The sequence below is a fragment of the Echiichthys vipera genome, assembly GCF_963691815.1.
Source record: "Echiichthys vipera genome assembly, chromosome: 9".
NCBI classification, from domain to species: Eukaryota; Metazoa; Chordata; class Actinopteri; order Perciformes; family Trachinidae; genus Echiichthys; species Echiichthys vipera.
In genome coordinates, this window is record NC_139834.1 from 7,797,750 (window position 1) to 7,812,836 (window position 15,087).

A 15,087-nucleotide genomic window follows, 5' to 3' on the forward strand; every position below is an offset into this window, starting at 1 on the left:
TTCAGAATATTCACCGTCAGTTGAAAATGAGCGCATCAAACCGTCTTTCATCCTCAGTTGCTTTTAGGAGATAATAGCCTTTTGGAGTGGAGGATGATTAGAGATGCTTTTTAACCGATTCCGCCGGCTACAATCAACTGGTCCACATTTGTATTTGAAATACCGAGGCAGCTCAAGCATATAAGCATGCAGTGGTGGTCCTGGGCTTCATGACAGCAGCAGCACAAACAAAGCAGCAGCGGGAACTGCTGGATGTGCAGCTATCCCTGCAGCTGTTTGGGTTGTTGGTGTTGTTTGTTGTTTTTGTTGCACCTGTCAGTGTCATGTGGCATGCAGAATAAAAATAATATCAGGCAAGAGTGGTTGCAGTAATAAATGTCAAATGGGTTCGTGCTTTTAGACTACAGGTTCACTGAAACACTGTGGATAGTGAGATACAGTAGATGGACCTTGTACTGTCTTTAGACTCATTACATTATATAATATCTATTTGTCTATCTATCTATCTATCTATCTATCTATCTATCTATCTATCTATCTAACTATCTATCTATATTTCTATCTATCTATCTATCTATCTATCTATCTATCTATCTATCTATCTATCTATCTATCTATCTATCTATCTATCAATCAATCTATCTATCAGTCTATCTATCTATCTATAAAAAAAGATGTACCAAATATGTCCTTTCCTGTCACTGCCTCCCTTCATTTCTCCTCTCTTCTCCCTCTGTACCATCTCACTTCTGCTGCAGTGTCCCCTACACTCCATCTCTAAGCCCAAGCCATCTGCTGTAGACTCACACCTCTGATAGCACATTGTTCTGCTAAGCCACTATTTCATCTTCATCCCTCTCTTCTTTTTAATTAGTAGTGTATGGTGTGTGTGTGTGTGTGTGTGTGTGTGTGTGTGTGTGTGTGTGTGTGTGTGTGTGTGTGTGTGTGTCTATCTGCCAAAGACATTCAACAGATGGATCAACATTGAGCTCAATAGAAGAATCTCAGTCTCAACAGTAACTATCCTCTCCAATCTGTGAGCTGTGGCAGTTCTATCAGATCCAGACTAATTGGAAGAGAACTGAACAGTAATTGAAAGTGCAATATTGACTTGTGTCTGCTTATTATTGCCACTAGCCTGGACTGGCTGGCTCTAAAGCTCTGGATGGGGGGAAACATCCTTAATCTGGGTGACAGAAGCTCAGAGTTGGTCAGTGAGGATGTCGATAAAATAACATCTCATCTGTTGAGTGTGTACGGTGCAATCCACAGTGTTATGACTTTACCTTGCAATGCTCCAGTCTGGGTCAATGCGCTGGACAGTGGGGTCTTCTATGTACTCAAAGGTGAGGCTCTCTCTGATCTGAGCATGGTCCACGCCCACACTGATCTGCACTTGGCCGACACCAGACAGGGACGGGGCAGAGTAGCACACTATCTCCGTCATGGTTCGTCTAAAAGTGAAGCACAATAGGAATTAAAATCTCTAATAGAGTCATACAGATATGTCTGAATGAGAAGCTACATATGAAGGCCTATTTTGAAAAGTCAAATAGATGATTCATTCATTTACCGTATTTCCTGAATGTGAAGCTTCTATTTAGACGAGCAAAAGAAAAAACACCTCCTACGGCAACAGAATTTAATATGCGTTTTGTACTTCCAGTCCTGTTCTGTAATTATCTGAGTCAGAACACTCCTACAAATTCCGTGGTGAAAATAAATAAGAGCTCTAATAACTGCATGGAAGACATTTGTAATACAACATGCACCTCCACCACTGTCATATGTGCTTGTTTACTTTCCACTCCCTCTCCAAGGCACCATGTTCTACCTGCCCACCCCCCTGAATTTGTCCCATAGTAGTAACGGCCCCCCATCCTCCTCGCCCTTCCATGCCAGAAACACAGTGGAGAAACACAAACCAGTAATTAGCCCCCATATCTCATTAAAGCTGGCTTGACTCCTCAACCTTGCAATATAACAGTCAGCCTACCGTGGCTGGGCTTAAAATAGATTCCTACAGGAATGGAAAGTACAAGGAGGCAAGTGAGAGCAGCTAGAGAGGGAAGGAGGAACGGGTGAAATGAGATTGAAGAAAACTGTGAGAGTAAAAGAGACAAGAGGGGGAAAAACAGGGGAGTGAGACCAGATGGACAAATTGATAGGAAGATAGAATGTGAAGGAGGGGTTGGATGAAAAATAAGAAAGATCCAGAGGAGCCCCAGGTTTTCTGGAAGCTATTATTATAGGATTTAATGCAGTAGGTCATCAAAACCTTATTAAGATTTACACAAGTTTCTGAGAGAGGCTTTCCCCTCTGGGATTTCTCAGTAATATCAAGGGGGAAAAATACAAAAAAGCCGTAAAATATAGCAGCTTCTTTAATGGGAGTAATACATATCTTGTGAAAAAGAGCTTTTTTCTTTTTCATTTTCTCCACAGCGTGCAATAAATCTACCACTTTCTGACAGTGATTTATGTAGCAGCTCAAAAAAGTAAGAAACACTGAGTCAAAGTATCGTGATACTATATATAGGCATTAATGGCATAAACGTTTTAAAAATGTAAATACAAAAACATATTTAATGCATAAAGATATTAGAAAAAGTGCAAGCATGAAAGAAAACAAATAGACAACGAAGTGTTCCTGTTGCTTTACACTTTTTGTCTTTATAAGACAAATAGTTCCAGTCGTCTGTCGTGATTGGCTGAGCCGCTTTCAAAGCCGGTAGTTATAAAATACGCAGCTGGGACAATTCACAATTTCAGGATTACTGCAGCAATTAGGCCGCCAGGATGAGAAAGGTCAAAACTCAGAAACTCAAAAACAGTGACACAAAGATGCCGTCAAAACAAACAAAGAGAGCCTACGGTGATTTACATGTATCTTTGGATTAGGCAAAACGTATTCCTCCAAAGAAGTGGAGAAATACGTTTTGCCCAATCCACTGGTCTTTTATCTCCACCCAAAGAAACTGACAAAATAATTACACCAATGATCTATGGTAAGCTAAGTTGATCATACAACTTTAGCTATTGCCTGCAGCTAAAGAACTACATTGCTTGGCGGAAGAATTATCACCAGCCACGTGATGCTGGTATTGTTTTCACTTTGTGAGTCTCTGTGTCATCATGGCAAAATGTGGCCCTGGAGAGACTTATGTAGCTGGAACTATCTTATGTGTCTTACAGGGGGCTGGAAGTAGGGACCTTTACACCCCTGGCCCAATTTGAAGATGGTGTCTAGTTAATTGTTATCAATAAATGATTGCATTTTTTTTACGTGTGTGTTTATTTAATGAAACATTGTCAGGTATTCAGTATATAGTAACCATTTTATAATAGCAATAGGCCACCCGAGGCCGTGGTTTACAGTGATTTACAGCTGAGGGTCTGCTCAGTGTCGTGCCTAACAACACCTCTTAGCTTTTCTATAATCACAGTAAACCACAGACCCTCGGGGCTTTAACATCACTTCATATAGGTGAAAATCCAACATTCACAGTGAGTGGATCAGCTTCCTAATATCCACGTTATACAGAAATGATCGAACCGTAAACTATGAAATTCAAATTTGAGTTTTGCATTTGCAATTTATTTCAGAATTCGTTTCCACCTCATCTTAATGTTCAAGTGCAATAAAAAGCCTTTCTCCATTAATAGCCTGTGTTAAACAAAAGCCTGATCATGCGGGCTGTTTTGGCAAATTAAATTTTATGGGCTACTAATAGCACTTTTATGGTGCAAATGTGTGCAAGAAGAAAAGCTCACCCAAAGAACTCGCATGTCTGGTTTCCAAATTGTACGTTGACACTGCTGCCGGCGCCAAGGTTTTCTCCCATTATGGTTACTTTGGTGCCTCCAGACTCTGGACCTCTGCTAGGGGACAGGCCTGTGACTGTGGGAGTCTACAAAACAGAGAGATGCAGAGAAAAAGAGAGGTTAAGAGGGGCTGTGAGGACAAATTGAAGGAAGATGAAGGAGCCGAATGAAAGAACAAAGACAGGGACCAAAAGGCAGAATAAAAGATGGTTATTTTCTAGGGTGTAAAGGGCAGAATCTCTGTGGTACCTCTTGAAACCATCACGTATTATCACAGATCCCAAGAAAATAACAGTTATTCATATTGCCAGGCCGATGGCAGTGGAGTGCATCGTTGGTGGGAGAAAAGAGGATAAAACCAGGAGCTCTTAGAGTCCCTGAGAGATCCTCCTCTTGTGTGTGTGTGTGTGTGTGTTTGTGTGTGCTGGGGTTGTGTGTCTGAGTGATGCTTTTTAAAGACAGTCTGAAAATAACTAGTGTTTACAGCTGCAGGCAGCTAGCCCGCCATCACACAGACAGATGGAGAAATATCCAAGCAGACAGCCCGTCATACAGCGTAACACACATGCAGCAGTAGGCACAGACACGCACACACACCCACACGCACGCACACGCACACGCACACACACACACACACACACACACACACACACACACACACACACACACACACACACACACACACACACACACACACACACACACACACACACACACACACACACACACACACACGCACGCTGCTATGTGTACACACACACACGCTGCTATGTGTACACACATAAAACAGCAATTTCAAAACAACTAAATGCACACTGTCATTTATGCTGCCCCTTTGCCCGGTTCTCGAGTATTGCTTGCTGAAAAAGACGGTCACATAGGGAGTGTGTCTCGTCGGGAAAATTTAAGAATGCTTCTGTGATGATGGTATTTTATTAGGTAGTCTGCAAGACAGGAGAATTACAAGTGATGTTGATTCTTAGCTCTGCTAAGTATTCTTTGAGGAATCCCCCTGCTGGAGCAGCTGTAACATTGGTGAGAAAAAGTAGCCTAGCGTTTACTAGAGCGAGCCAAGAACATCGAAACTGTCAGATAAGTGTGACTTCCAGGATGGAGGCTAAAGCAGATACCCTGAAAACAACAGTAGTAATTACTAGCTGCTGTTAATTGTTAAGAGAGTGCTAATTGTGAAGGTGTGAGAGAGTGCAAATGGAAAGTAGATTATCCGTTAGCTGCAGGCTGAGCAGACAGCCAATGACACAGAGGGGGAGAAAATGTGTGTGAACTTGTGAGAACGGGGAGTAGATAATGTGTACCTGCCGAGTGGAATCGCTGCTATTCCATTCGAGCAGGTTGATTGTTTGTTTGTCTTTCTCTCCCTCTCTCTTATGGCCTTGTCCAACCATCCAATCACATTTCATCTACTGTTTTTATTTCCCAATTTGTACGAGCCGTTGCCTACAGAGTTTACCCAAAGCACTGCAGGAGCTCCAAGAAATCTGAGAATATATTATTCTTTTTTCCATCCATGGAGCTATGCTTGGCTTAATGCCACTGAGCTAGGGAGATGGAAAGAATACACTGATTTGCGAAAGTTCATGAGGCTGTTTTAATTTAGCTTCATGATCCAATCTCAATAAAGGCCAACAGCGTCTACAACCAGAGAGCTGCAAACATCATTAATGAAAACCGTGTACTGTTTATGGAAGAATGTTATTTCCCAAATAACAAGCAAGCAAACACAGAGCTGCTTAATTACACTGTTGGTAAGCATGGCAACTCACACATCGTTATTTGCCTGTGGCGCATAAACAATTACTTTGCAAGAAAAGTACAAATCAATTTTAAATGTAATTTTAGGTCTTCTTTTTTTAGTTTTATATCACTGCTCTTTCAGGCCTCAGCACACTTCAGTAATGTACGTTACATTATATGAGGATACGGGGCAACAGCAGTGGTGTAATTTGCAGTCATACCACGAAGGAGTAGAGTTGTGAGGAGCGAGCTCTGAGTTCTGGTCTGCAGTCTCCAACGCACAGCTGGACTGGACCTGGTCTACTGTCAGCAGGAGATGCATCCATCTCACACACAATCCTGCAAAAGACACAAAATAAGTCATTAACATAACTGTACATAACAAAAATGAAAAGCCGTTTTTAGAAAGGTCAGCTGGACTGAAGATAACTCAATCTTTCTTAAAGGGCCTATGTTGTAAAAAGTGAGATTTCAATGTTGTTTCTTTTTGATGAACGAGCAGGTCCAGGTGCTTTAAAAAAATGTGAAAGTATCAAACCGCTCAATCCACAGAGAAATGCGCATGGGCCATATTCAGAATTCCCCAGCTTCAATGACAGTGCAGAGAAACCAAGAGCGCAAATGCGGAAGACCCAGAAGTGCTGACCAATGAGAGCAGACGGGGCTTGTTGAGGGAGGGGTGCTTCAAGAGACAGGCGCTAAAATGGAGCATCTCAGACAGACAGTAAATACATCTATGTTCAGATAGTATGAGAAAAATAATGTTTTTTTTTTTTTTTAGATTAAAGCATGTAAATCTGGTGGATACGAAAAGAATGAACTTGAAAATGAGCATGATATGTGACCTTTAAAATAACTTAGAGCACAGAAGTTTAAATACTCTAACAAAGTTTAGAGAAAGTCATCAAAACACTCTCTGCTTGATATCGATTTATCTTGCACTCTAAATGCAATCTTCTTTTGTTGTCTCACTCATTTCATTACGGGACATATCCAGACATCGACTGGGACCCCCTCGATGACAGTCTTTAAATGAGACCAGTGCTCCTCCTCCTCCCTTGGCAACACACACCCAAACTGAGTGAAGTAAATTTCCCACCAACAACCAGGCCCCCCGACAGAGCTGGTGCTGTGCCAGCATGGTACTTCTAATGTAAATCACGCAGCGGGATCAATACCAGCACTGCAGGTGTCTGGATCAAATTACATAATAAAAATAGGATGTCTATTGATCAGCGGTGCAAGGGAGTAGTACAGTACAAGACACAATCACAGTGTTGGAAAGAGACAGACTACTGTATGTGGCGAGGCAGATGGTAGAAACAGAGCGCTGATCATATGAATTACAAGAAATGACTGAGACTTTAGGTGGATGAAGTATGTGGAAGAGAGTGGCTAAAGGAGGATTTACTTACTGACAGAATTGATATTTTATTCATACTGCGCCTCAGAGAAACTCACTTGCTCCCACACCTGAAGGCCTGCCATACCAGACACATTTATGGCAATGTGTTTGGCTGTTTTCAAAAACAGAAATTCAATTGTATCTTTTCAGTCTCCATAATGGGGCCTACTTGTTTTGTAAAAACCTGAGGGTTACTTTTTTACTGAATTTGTATTAATGAGGATTCAATTTTGCCACAAAAGGTGCTCAGAAAAAATGTACTTTCTGACTGCTGAAAAAACACAAACATTGAGACTTTTCTCTTCAAAGCAGAAGTGGATTTCTTTCAATCTTCTGAAGTAGCAACATAAAAGACAGATAAATATGTATGCTTTTTTTTCTTTTTTTTTTGTCTGATCCAATCCATTCCATCCTGGTAACTGAATTAAAAACCCCAAAGAAATGGCTCTGAACAAAAGTCCAGCTCAGAACGTCATCACGAAGACTCCTTCGATGTTAGACTGAGGGGGTCACAGGTTAGTTTTTTAATTTCGTTCAGTCTATTTTTTTTTTTACATGCCATATAAATGAATTCCCAAGCTTGTCCTCAACTGGATTAAAGTGCTGTCAGATCAGTGCACTGCTGACAAATTGCCCCCTACAGCCAAGTGGCACATAGTGAATTTTAATTACTGCCCAGTAAAGAGCTAGGAACCACAGATATACTGTATCTCATCCAGACTATTCATTCTTTCAAATACCATCAAAAGTGGAAAACATCCCGATTTGATTAGCAAATGAACCAGTAGGTAAATAGCAATTATGCAAGCACATGTACAGTATGTGTGTGATGTGTGTCCTATAACAGCATCAAACGACTGAAGGTATGTGACTTACAACAATGGTGCAGTGCTGAGCTGTTCTCTTTCCGGGGGCAGAAGTAGGCCAAAGAAAGAATTAGGGTTAAAGGCTCCTCTGAGAGCCATGACTGTGATAGCTTCTGTGTGTGTGTGTGTGTGTGTGTATGAACATGAGTGCGTACATGTATGTGCATCAGCTGTGCCTCAGTGCGCAGCAACACTTGAATCTTTACACTATTTTCTAAGTGACTCCAAGAGAGTGGAGGAAAGAGAAGTTCACAGTAAATTAAATTAACTGCTGATGATTTATGAGCATTTGTAATCCCATAAAATCTCTTAGAATATTACTAGAATATTTCTATAAATATTATTATAGCACTGTCTAATGAGTTCACAATGGCCATGTTGTAATTATTTAAACTATAATAGCTAAATAATTAGTTTTTTTTTCACTATATAGCATTCATCAATATTAATACAGTATAGGATTGGATTTTTTGTAAATAATTGCATTTCCTCCATCAATAAAGCTCAATACTAAAATCAAATGTTAGACAAATATGTTAAAGATCCCATATTATGCTAATTTTCAGGTTCATACTTGTATTTTGGGTTTCTAGTAGAACATGTTTACATGTTTTAATGTTCAAAATTATATTATTTTCTCATACTGTCTGTCTGAATATTCCTGTATTCATCTTCTGTCTAAAACACTCTTGTTTTAGCGCCTGTCTCTTTAAGACTTCATCCTGAAAAGGCCCAGTCTGCTCTGATTGGTCAGCATTTCTGGATCTTCCTTATCTGCATTATCTGAGTCTCTGCACTGTCATTACAGCCAGGGAATGACTGTAACGGCACTGTAGAGACACTCGTTTAAAGTCACAGTTTCTGAATATGGACTGTGTGCATTTCTCTGTGGATTGAGCATTCGGATACTTTCACAATATTTATACAGCACCTTGACCTGCTTTAATATAATAAGAAAAAAACATGGAAACATTACTTTTTATAATATGTGTCAGTGTCAGTGTATGTGTATGTGTGTATATCCTTGCCTTCCCCTTGCAAGGTCTGCATCTCCTGGGGAGGTTAAGCAACCATAAGGCACTAGGTTTTTTACTCTACACAGGTTGGTGTGACTAGCCAAGGGGGAGATGGGCGCGTTGTGCAGCATGGGCAACGTTTCATTAGTTCAGGGTGAACGGGACAGACTTTAACATAATGTATGCACAGCATGGGACAATTAGGGAAGTAAACACAAGTAAACACACACAGATGTTCTGGGATTGTTGCTGACTAGATGAGCTGCAGAGAGAAAACTGGGCTAGTGTGCTGCAGGGGGAGAACAGCAATGTCAGGGGTGGTCTGGACATGCTCCAACCTTCGTTAAGGCAGAGATGATGGGAAAATAAAAATAAACATATATTTGTTAGATTTTTTTGCCTTTACTGAACACTTTATCCATTATCATATCACAGATATCAAAACCCAAATCTAGATGTATTGTGAGTGTGAATAACTGATTTAATGCATGTTTCTTATCCTTTAGCTCTGTATTGACTATCAGAAGATTTGGCAACAAACTGGATTGTTTAAAAAATAGGGTAATTCATAATAATTACATTTCTATGCCACATTCATTGAAATGTGTGAAATGTTCAATCAATAGTAACATTATTAATTATAATAAAAGTTTTTAAATAATTACACTTGTGCTTGTATGACTTACTGTTCCGCGATGATGTAGCCTTCCTCGATAGGGGTACACCTCACCCCTGCCACCTCCACATTGCCCACCATGTCAGAGAAAGCCAGACCAAGGTTTGTGCCATGGATGGTCACCCGTGTGCCTCCCTCTGGGGGTCCAGCCACTGGGGTCACCTACAGGGCATAAAAAGACAAAGTCAGGGAGAAACTTTTGAATGCTTCTGGTGAAAACGTGAAAAGATGTTTTCTCTTCAGTTATGGAACTGTCTTGGATCATAAATGAACACAGATTTCCTTGGATGCTCAAGGGTAATTGCACTCTCACGGTCCAGGTGGCTGTAAAAGCAATTAAGAGCACTCCCCACGCCTGCATCCACAAAACAACACGCCATGAGTCATTGTGCCACAAGCATGCTTTACTCACAACAGTAGCTAATGGCACAAATTTAGTTGCTAGTTCCTGTTTAAATATGGCATCGGGTGCATGAAAACACACAATGACATGTGGAGACCAAAATTCTTTTTCTTCAACAAATCCTTTCTTTAGACTATACAATGATAAATCTGATAAATGTGTATTAACATACTGGATTGGCGCCTGCTCAGAAACTACTGCTGTTGCCATGAACGATAAACAAGGGGCAATATTAATGCTTGGTGCCGATCACCTACTCATAAATTACAATATGGCTGCCCAGCATGACCTTGGCACAGGGTGCCACACTGCCTTCTGTGCTGCAGAGCCCTGTTGAGGCTCCAACCTGGCCATCATCCAGCCCTTTAAACAAGAGAGGAGACGAGGAGGAGAAGGAGGAGGAGGAAAATGGAGTAAGAGAAGGGAGAGAGAGAAAAATTGTAGGAGATAAAGAAAGACAAAGAGAAAAAGACAATGCTATTCAGTGCAGGTAAGTAAAAGAAGAGAAAGAGGAGACTACGAAAGAGGAGGGCGGTGGGGAGGAGATGACTGTCACTTTGCTGTCTGGAGCTGCTAGTGCTATGTAAACAATCAATATGCTATTACTGGCCATGCAAGCAGAAGGGAGAAAACCAACAGCCAGTTGTGCCCGCTTCCTGAGCCACAAAGCGACACGTGACGGCGACCCTTGGAGTAGTACGCCCTCTCCTCCCTACCCCTGAAACCCACTAGGGCATTGCAGCCTCTCAGTGGGATGCCGGCATTGTAATCTAGATTCAGTGGACATTAATTGCTCTGGATGTAAAGTAAGTGTGTCACTGCACCGCCTGAGGGGTCTGAATACATGAATCTTTTACCACTGCTTGGGCATGCAGGGTATAAAGGGTGGGGGGGGTGGGGGGGTAATGGCTAAATATATCCATGTCAGGCCATGGCAGCAGCTATTCGAGTAGACTTAGTGATGGTTACATAAGCAACGTAAGGGCCTGAGAGAGAAAGAGAGAGTGGAGAAAATAGGAAGGGACTAAAAGAAAGTATTTGGGCAGGGAAAATGGGATGAGCAGCAGAGGGAAGGTGGATGCCACTCTGTTCGGTCCTATGAGCCGTGATGGATGACAGGTGAGGCCGGGGTGGTGACAAGACAGCAGTGCTGTATTACGGATGGGCATACTAAAAGCTTGGGAGACCTCCTCCTTCTACCTCTTGAGGCTGAAATGGAACTCTTCCCACGGTGGACCAAGCACAGGAAGACAGTTTAATCCATGCATGAAACCCATTTGACTGAGCTGCCCCATCGCCAGGATAGCGCCTCAATTCATCAGTGGATCACAGAAAAACCACCACTTCAAAGACTCACGCCACCACTGATGTCTCAAGGCTGGGAGGCATGAGGGAAATGATGCTCTTTGTCTCTTGACTGTATTTCTTACACAAACAAAGGATCTATGAAGGAGCCGCCTTGAAAATGAGACTGTGGTTAGGCTGCATTAAACCAGATCTTAATGACCTTTGCAGACCAGAGGGAACTCACTGCAGTCATATACTGTGTAGATAATCTTTAGAAGGGTGTCTTTATACTGCTCTTCCTCGTCTTTCCATATTTTGCTTTCTGCCTTTCATCACTTCGTCTCCCTCAGGCTAGCACATCCTCCTCCTCTTAGCAACATTTGTCTTAAAACACTTTCAGAGGAAAGCGGAAGAGGAAGCCTCATTGGACATGCATGCACACCCTCCAAGCCTTACTCTCCCTCATTCCCACCCAGTGCTGCCATGCCATGCTCCCTGTGTAATCCTTTTAGGAGCAGTGCTGCTGCCCGCCTGGCATTGTCACACTGTCAATAGAGGGTAATTCCCAACAAACAGTCGGCTTGCGCATTGCACTCGCCTGCTCCCTCTCATGCGCGCTCTGTAGCATAATCTATTTCTACCAGCTCAGGGGATCACAGCATTGGCCACTTACTACCAGTACTTCTTTAGATATTCTGCAGGATTTGGCAACAGCCGTAGAAAGACTAAAGAGGGGTGAGATGACCTAAATTGGGAAGAAGAGAGGCATATAACGAAAGTGTCTCCTTTGAGAAGATAATCTGCTAGTTGGAGCAAAAGAAACACTATGAGGACAGAGAGAAATGGCCGTCAGTGTGAACAGCCCAGGGATGTGTCTTATTCAGCTGAAGTAATGGTGGGGAAAGTTGTGCTGATGCAGCCAAGGCTAAACTCAATAAATACAGCAGAGAGTATACACCATCCCAGATGCCTTCAGGCTATGCAGACCTACAGTAGCATGTCACTGTAACTACAGTAGCTGATGGCACTCTCCAAGACAATTCAGAGGTGATAATATTTAATCACCTCATCTACTGTGGAAATATACAATTTCAGCATTTTTAGTGTATTCTTTCATTTTTACTGTTATCTTTATTATCTTTCAACACATATTTATTACAACAGGATATTTGAAGCTCTAAGATGAACATCCCATTCTTACTAAAGCTGGAATTGTTTTTGCCCTTTGAAATTCAAAAGCTCTTCATAAAATTTAGGGGCTCGCAGCTAATCTCTTTGTCTTTGGACTCTGCTCAGACTAATTTGAGCATGTCACATTTAATTGTGAATAACATTTAATGGGCTTGATAAAACCCTACTGATCACTTGTTCCCTAACAAACTACATCCTAAATACTTTATGGGGTCTTAAATGTATTGTAGTCAGCCCAGAGATACGGGTCGTGATAAAAGGAGTTTTTTAGTGTGAAACGAGCAGAAAACACGAGACAGGATGATGGGATAACGAGTGTCTGTGTGGATGACTTAGCTTTCATCAGTTGTATACTGAGGAAAGCAACTAATTGCAAGGTATAGATGTGTGGGGTCTGCTGGCGTTGACAGATTTGGGCACATTTCAAAATGGTGGGAAATCTAGACACAAATGGGTGTGAATCCACATAATCCAGGGATCCAAAAATTATTTAGTTTCTGGGGCTTCTGAGGGTTAAAAGTTACAGGCCAAAACATAAAATTAGTTAATATAGTGCCATGACCTGGCCATATTGGGTACCCAACAATACACCTGCTAAGTGCGAAGCAGATGGATATAGCGCATGCATACATGTAGTAGTGGATGAGAGTTTCTTGAGATATGCAAAGGATAAACGGAATGAAAGACAGACAGACAGACAGACAGACAGACAGACAGACAGACAGACAGACAGACAGACAGATATACAGATATACAGACAGATTCCTTGCTTTATAGTTAGATGTTGTCTGGCTAAAGACTCACTTCTGTACAACATGTTCTTCCTTCTATTGGCTGGTTTAATGAAGGGTAGCACACAAACAGTACTCTCTCAGGGTTACAGCAGTGAGGAGAGTTTGGTTGTACTGGTGTGATACTGACGGACAGGCCCACCATCCCTGTGGTGTCCAAATATCAACAATACGGTCGCATACACCATGTGAGGGAGAAAGAAAGAGAGCAGTTCTACATTTGTTTATGTCCTAAGGCAACAGCTAGATGTTTATATTCACTGGGAGGCGGGGAAGCCTCTTTGCTACACTGTAAACTCAAACAGAAGCCACGGCCAAAGCCTATTGAAGAGATGCCTTTCATATGCCCATCCAACTCCCAGCTTCATTTGATGTCGTTCCCTCTGCTGTTAGCAGGGGCTTACATCTCTTCAATATTAATGGCCCATGGTGGGAGGCACCATGGCACTTAATAGAAACATTAATTATTCAAAAGGCCTATCTTGTGGTAGGCACATCTACTAATGTGCTAGTATGTATACAAATCAGCTCATGATGTGGGCTTTGGTGCATACAATCAAAACCAAATTTATTAATAAATTCAGCCCACCGGGGGGATGTCTGCTCCTTAAAGAAACTGTAATCACTGAGAAACGAAGGGGGGTAGGGCGCGGCACAAACGAACGCTGCAGCGGACGGGAAGAAAAGTCGGTGTGTCTGTGTGTATCTTAAGTAGGTGCTCATGTGAATCGCCAAAATTAATGCAGAGTTGGTTTTGCCACCTACAGCTGCAAACAGACTTGACAGCCCACAGGGGCTCCACCCCCCCCCCCCCCTTCACCCCCCACCTGAGCTCAGTTCCCCTGCTCTGTCCTTTGTTCCCTCTGTTACCTCTCTTCACCCCACTCGAACCTTCCAGACTATCCTTGCTCTTATTCACAGTTTTAACCTTATTCATGTCTTAAACTTAAAACTAAAAACTAAAAAGGAACAATGAGTAGGGTTTTTCTTAAACAAATAAACAAACAAACAATATAAAGACTCATACATCCCTCTCAATCACTTATGACCCATTAGAAGTGTGTGGTGGTGTCCGCAGAGATCTTGTCCTCTGCCTTTTTTTCTTACGTTGCCATGTATGAGTCCGGTCTCAGGTCCACTTTTTTGAAGTCTTGCATTCATCTTGGTCTTGACTAAAGAGAAGTGATCAAGCTGTTCATTCCAGGATCAATTGTACAGAACTTTACCTAAATTCTATGTACTGATTATTTTAATGACAGCAGATAGATAACTCTTAAAGATCCATCCTAAATGCCTTAATCATTATATTAGCATTGGAAATACACTATTGACTGTTCTGGTCTCGACAGCATTTGGACTTGGTTTTGACTTGAACTCGAGTTGACCTGGTCTTTGACTTTATTACGGTGGCCTTGACTACAGCCCTGGCTTCAGCCGCTATAAAAATGTAGCAACCAGGTGCCCGATCATAAGCACACATCCAAGAGGAAGCTATGAAATGGATGCAGCTCTGAAAAAATGCAAATATAGCTAGGTGAAATGCCAAATGGATAAAGCTCATTTCAAAAACATAGTGAATCTGGGGTTGTCTTTTATCCGCAGTCGAGCACCGTAACCCTTGTGGAGCTGGGGAGGGCCAAATCTTACTCTTTCTGCCTTTAAAAGAAAGAGGCACCCTGTCATATATCATTCAATTATTTTACTTCATTTCTGTGTGAATAACTTTTTCGGATTACCCTCTTCTCTCAGAACGCCTTTTGACAGCTGCTGCAGCATTAAACTTGTTGCATCGATCTTTGGCTTGTACAGTGTGTATGTTGTTAGAAAGAGCAATACATTTTTTACACTCAAGCCAACATCTCTAGCTCAGAA

General features: G+C 41.8%; 1 protein-coding gene across 2 annotated transcripts in view; it reads right to left on the reverse strand.

Annotated features, from left to right (window-relative positions):
* plxna2 (plexin A2) overlaps window positions 1-15,087 on the reverse strand; it is a 188,329-nt gene that overhangs the window by 45,372 nt on the left and 127,870 nt on the right. For both annotated transcript variants that reach the window (XR_014593339.1, XM_083919826.1), the window contains exons 13-16: window positions 9,554-9,705; window positions 5,802-5,919; window positions 3,775-3,911; window positions 1,287-1,454 (exon numbers count right to left, since the gene is read on the reverse strand). Coding sequence is in view for 1 of the 2 variants with exons in the window: in XM_083919826.1 (XP_083775952.1) it covers window positions 1,287-1,454; window positions 3,775-3,911; window positions 5,802-5,919; window positions 9,554-9,705 (575 nt within the window). In the remaining variant the exon portion in view is untranslated. The remainder of the gene's footprint in view (window positions 1-1,286; window positions 1,455-3,774; window positions 3,912-5,801; window positions 5,920-9,553; window positions 9,706-15,087) is intronic.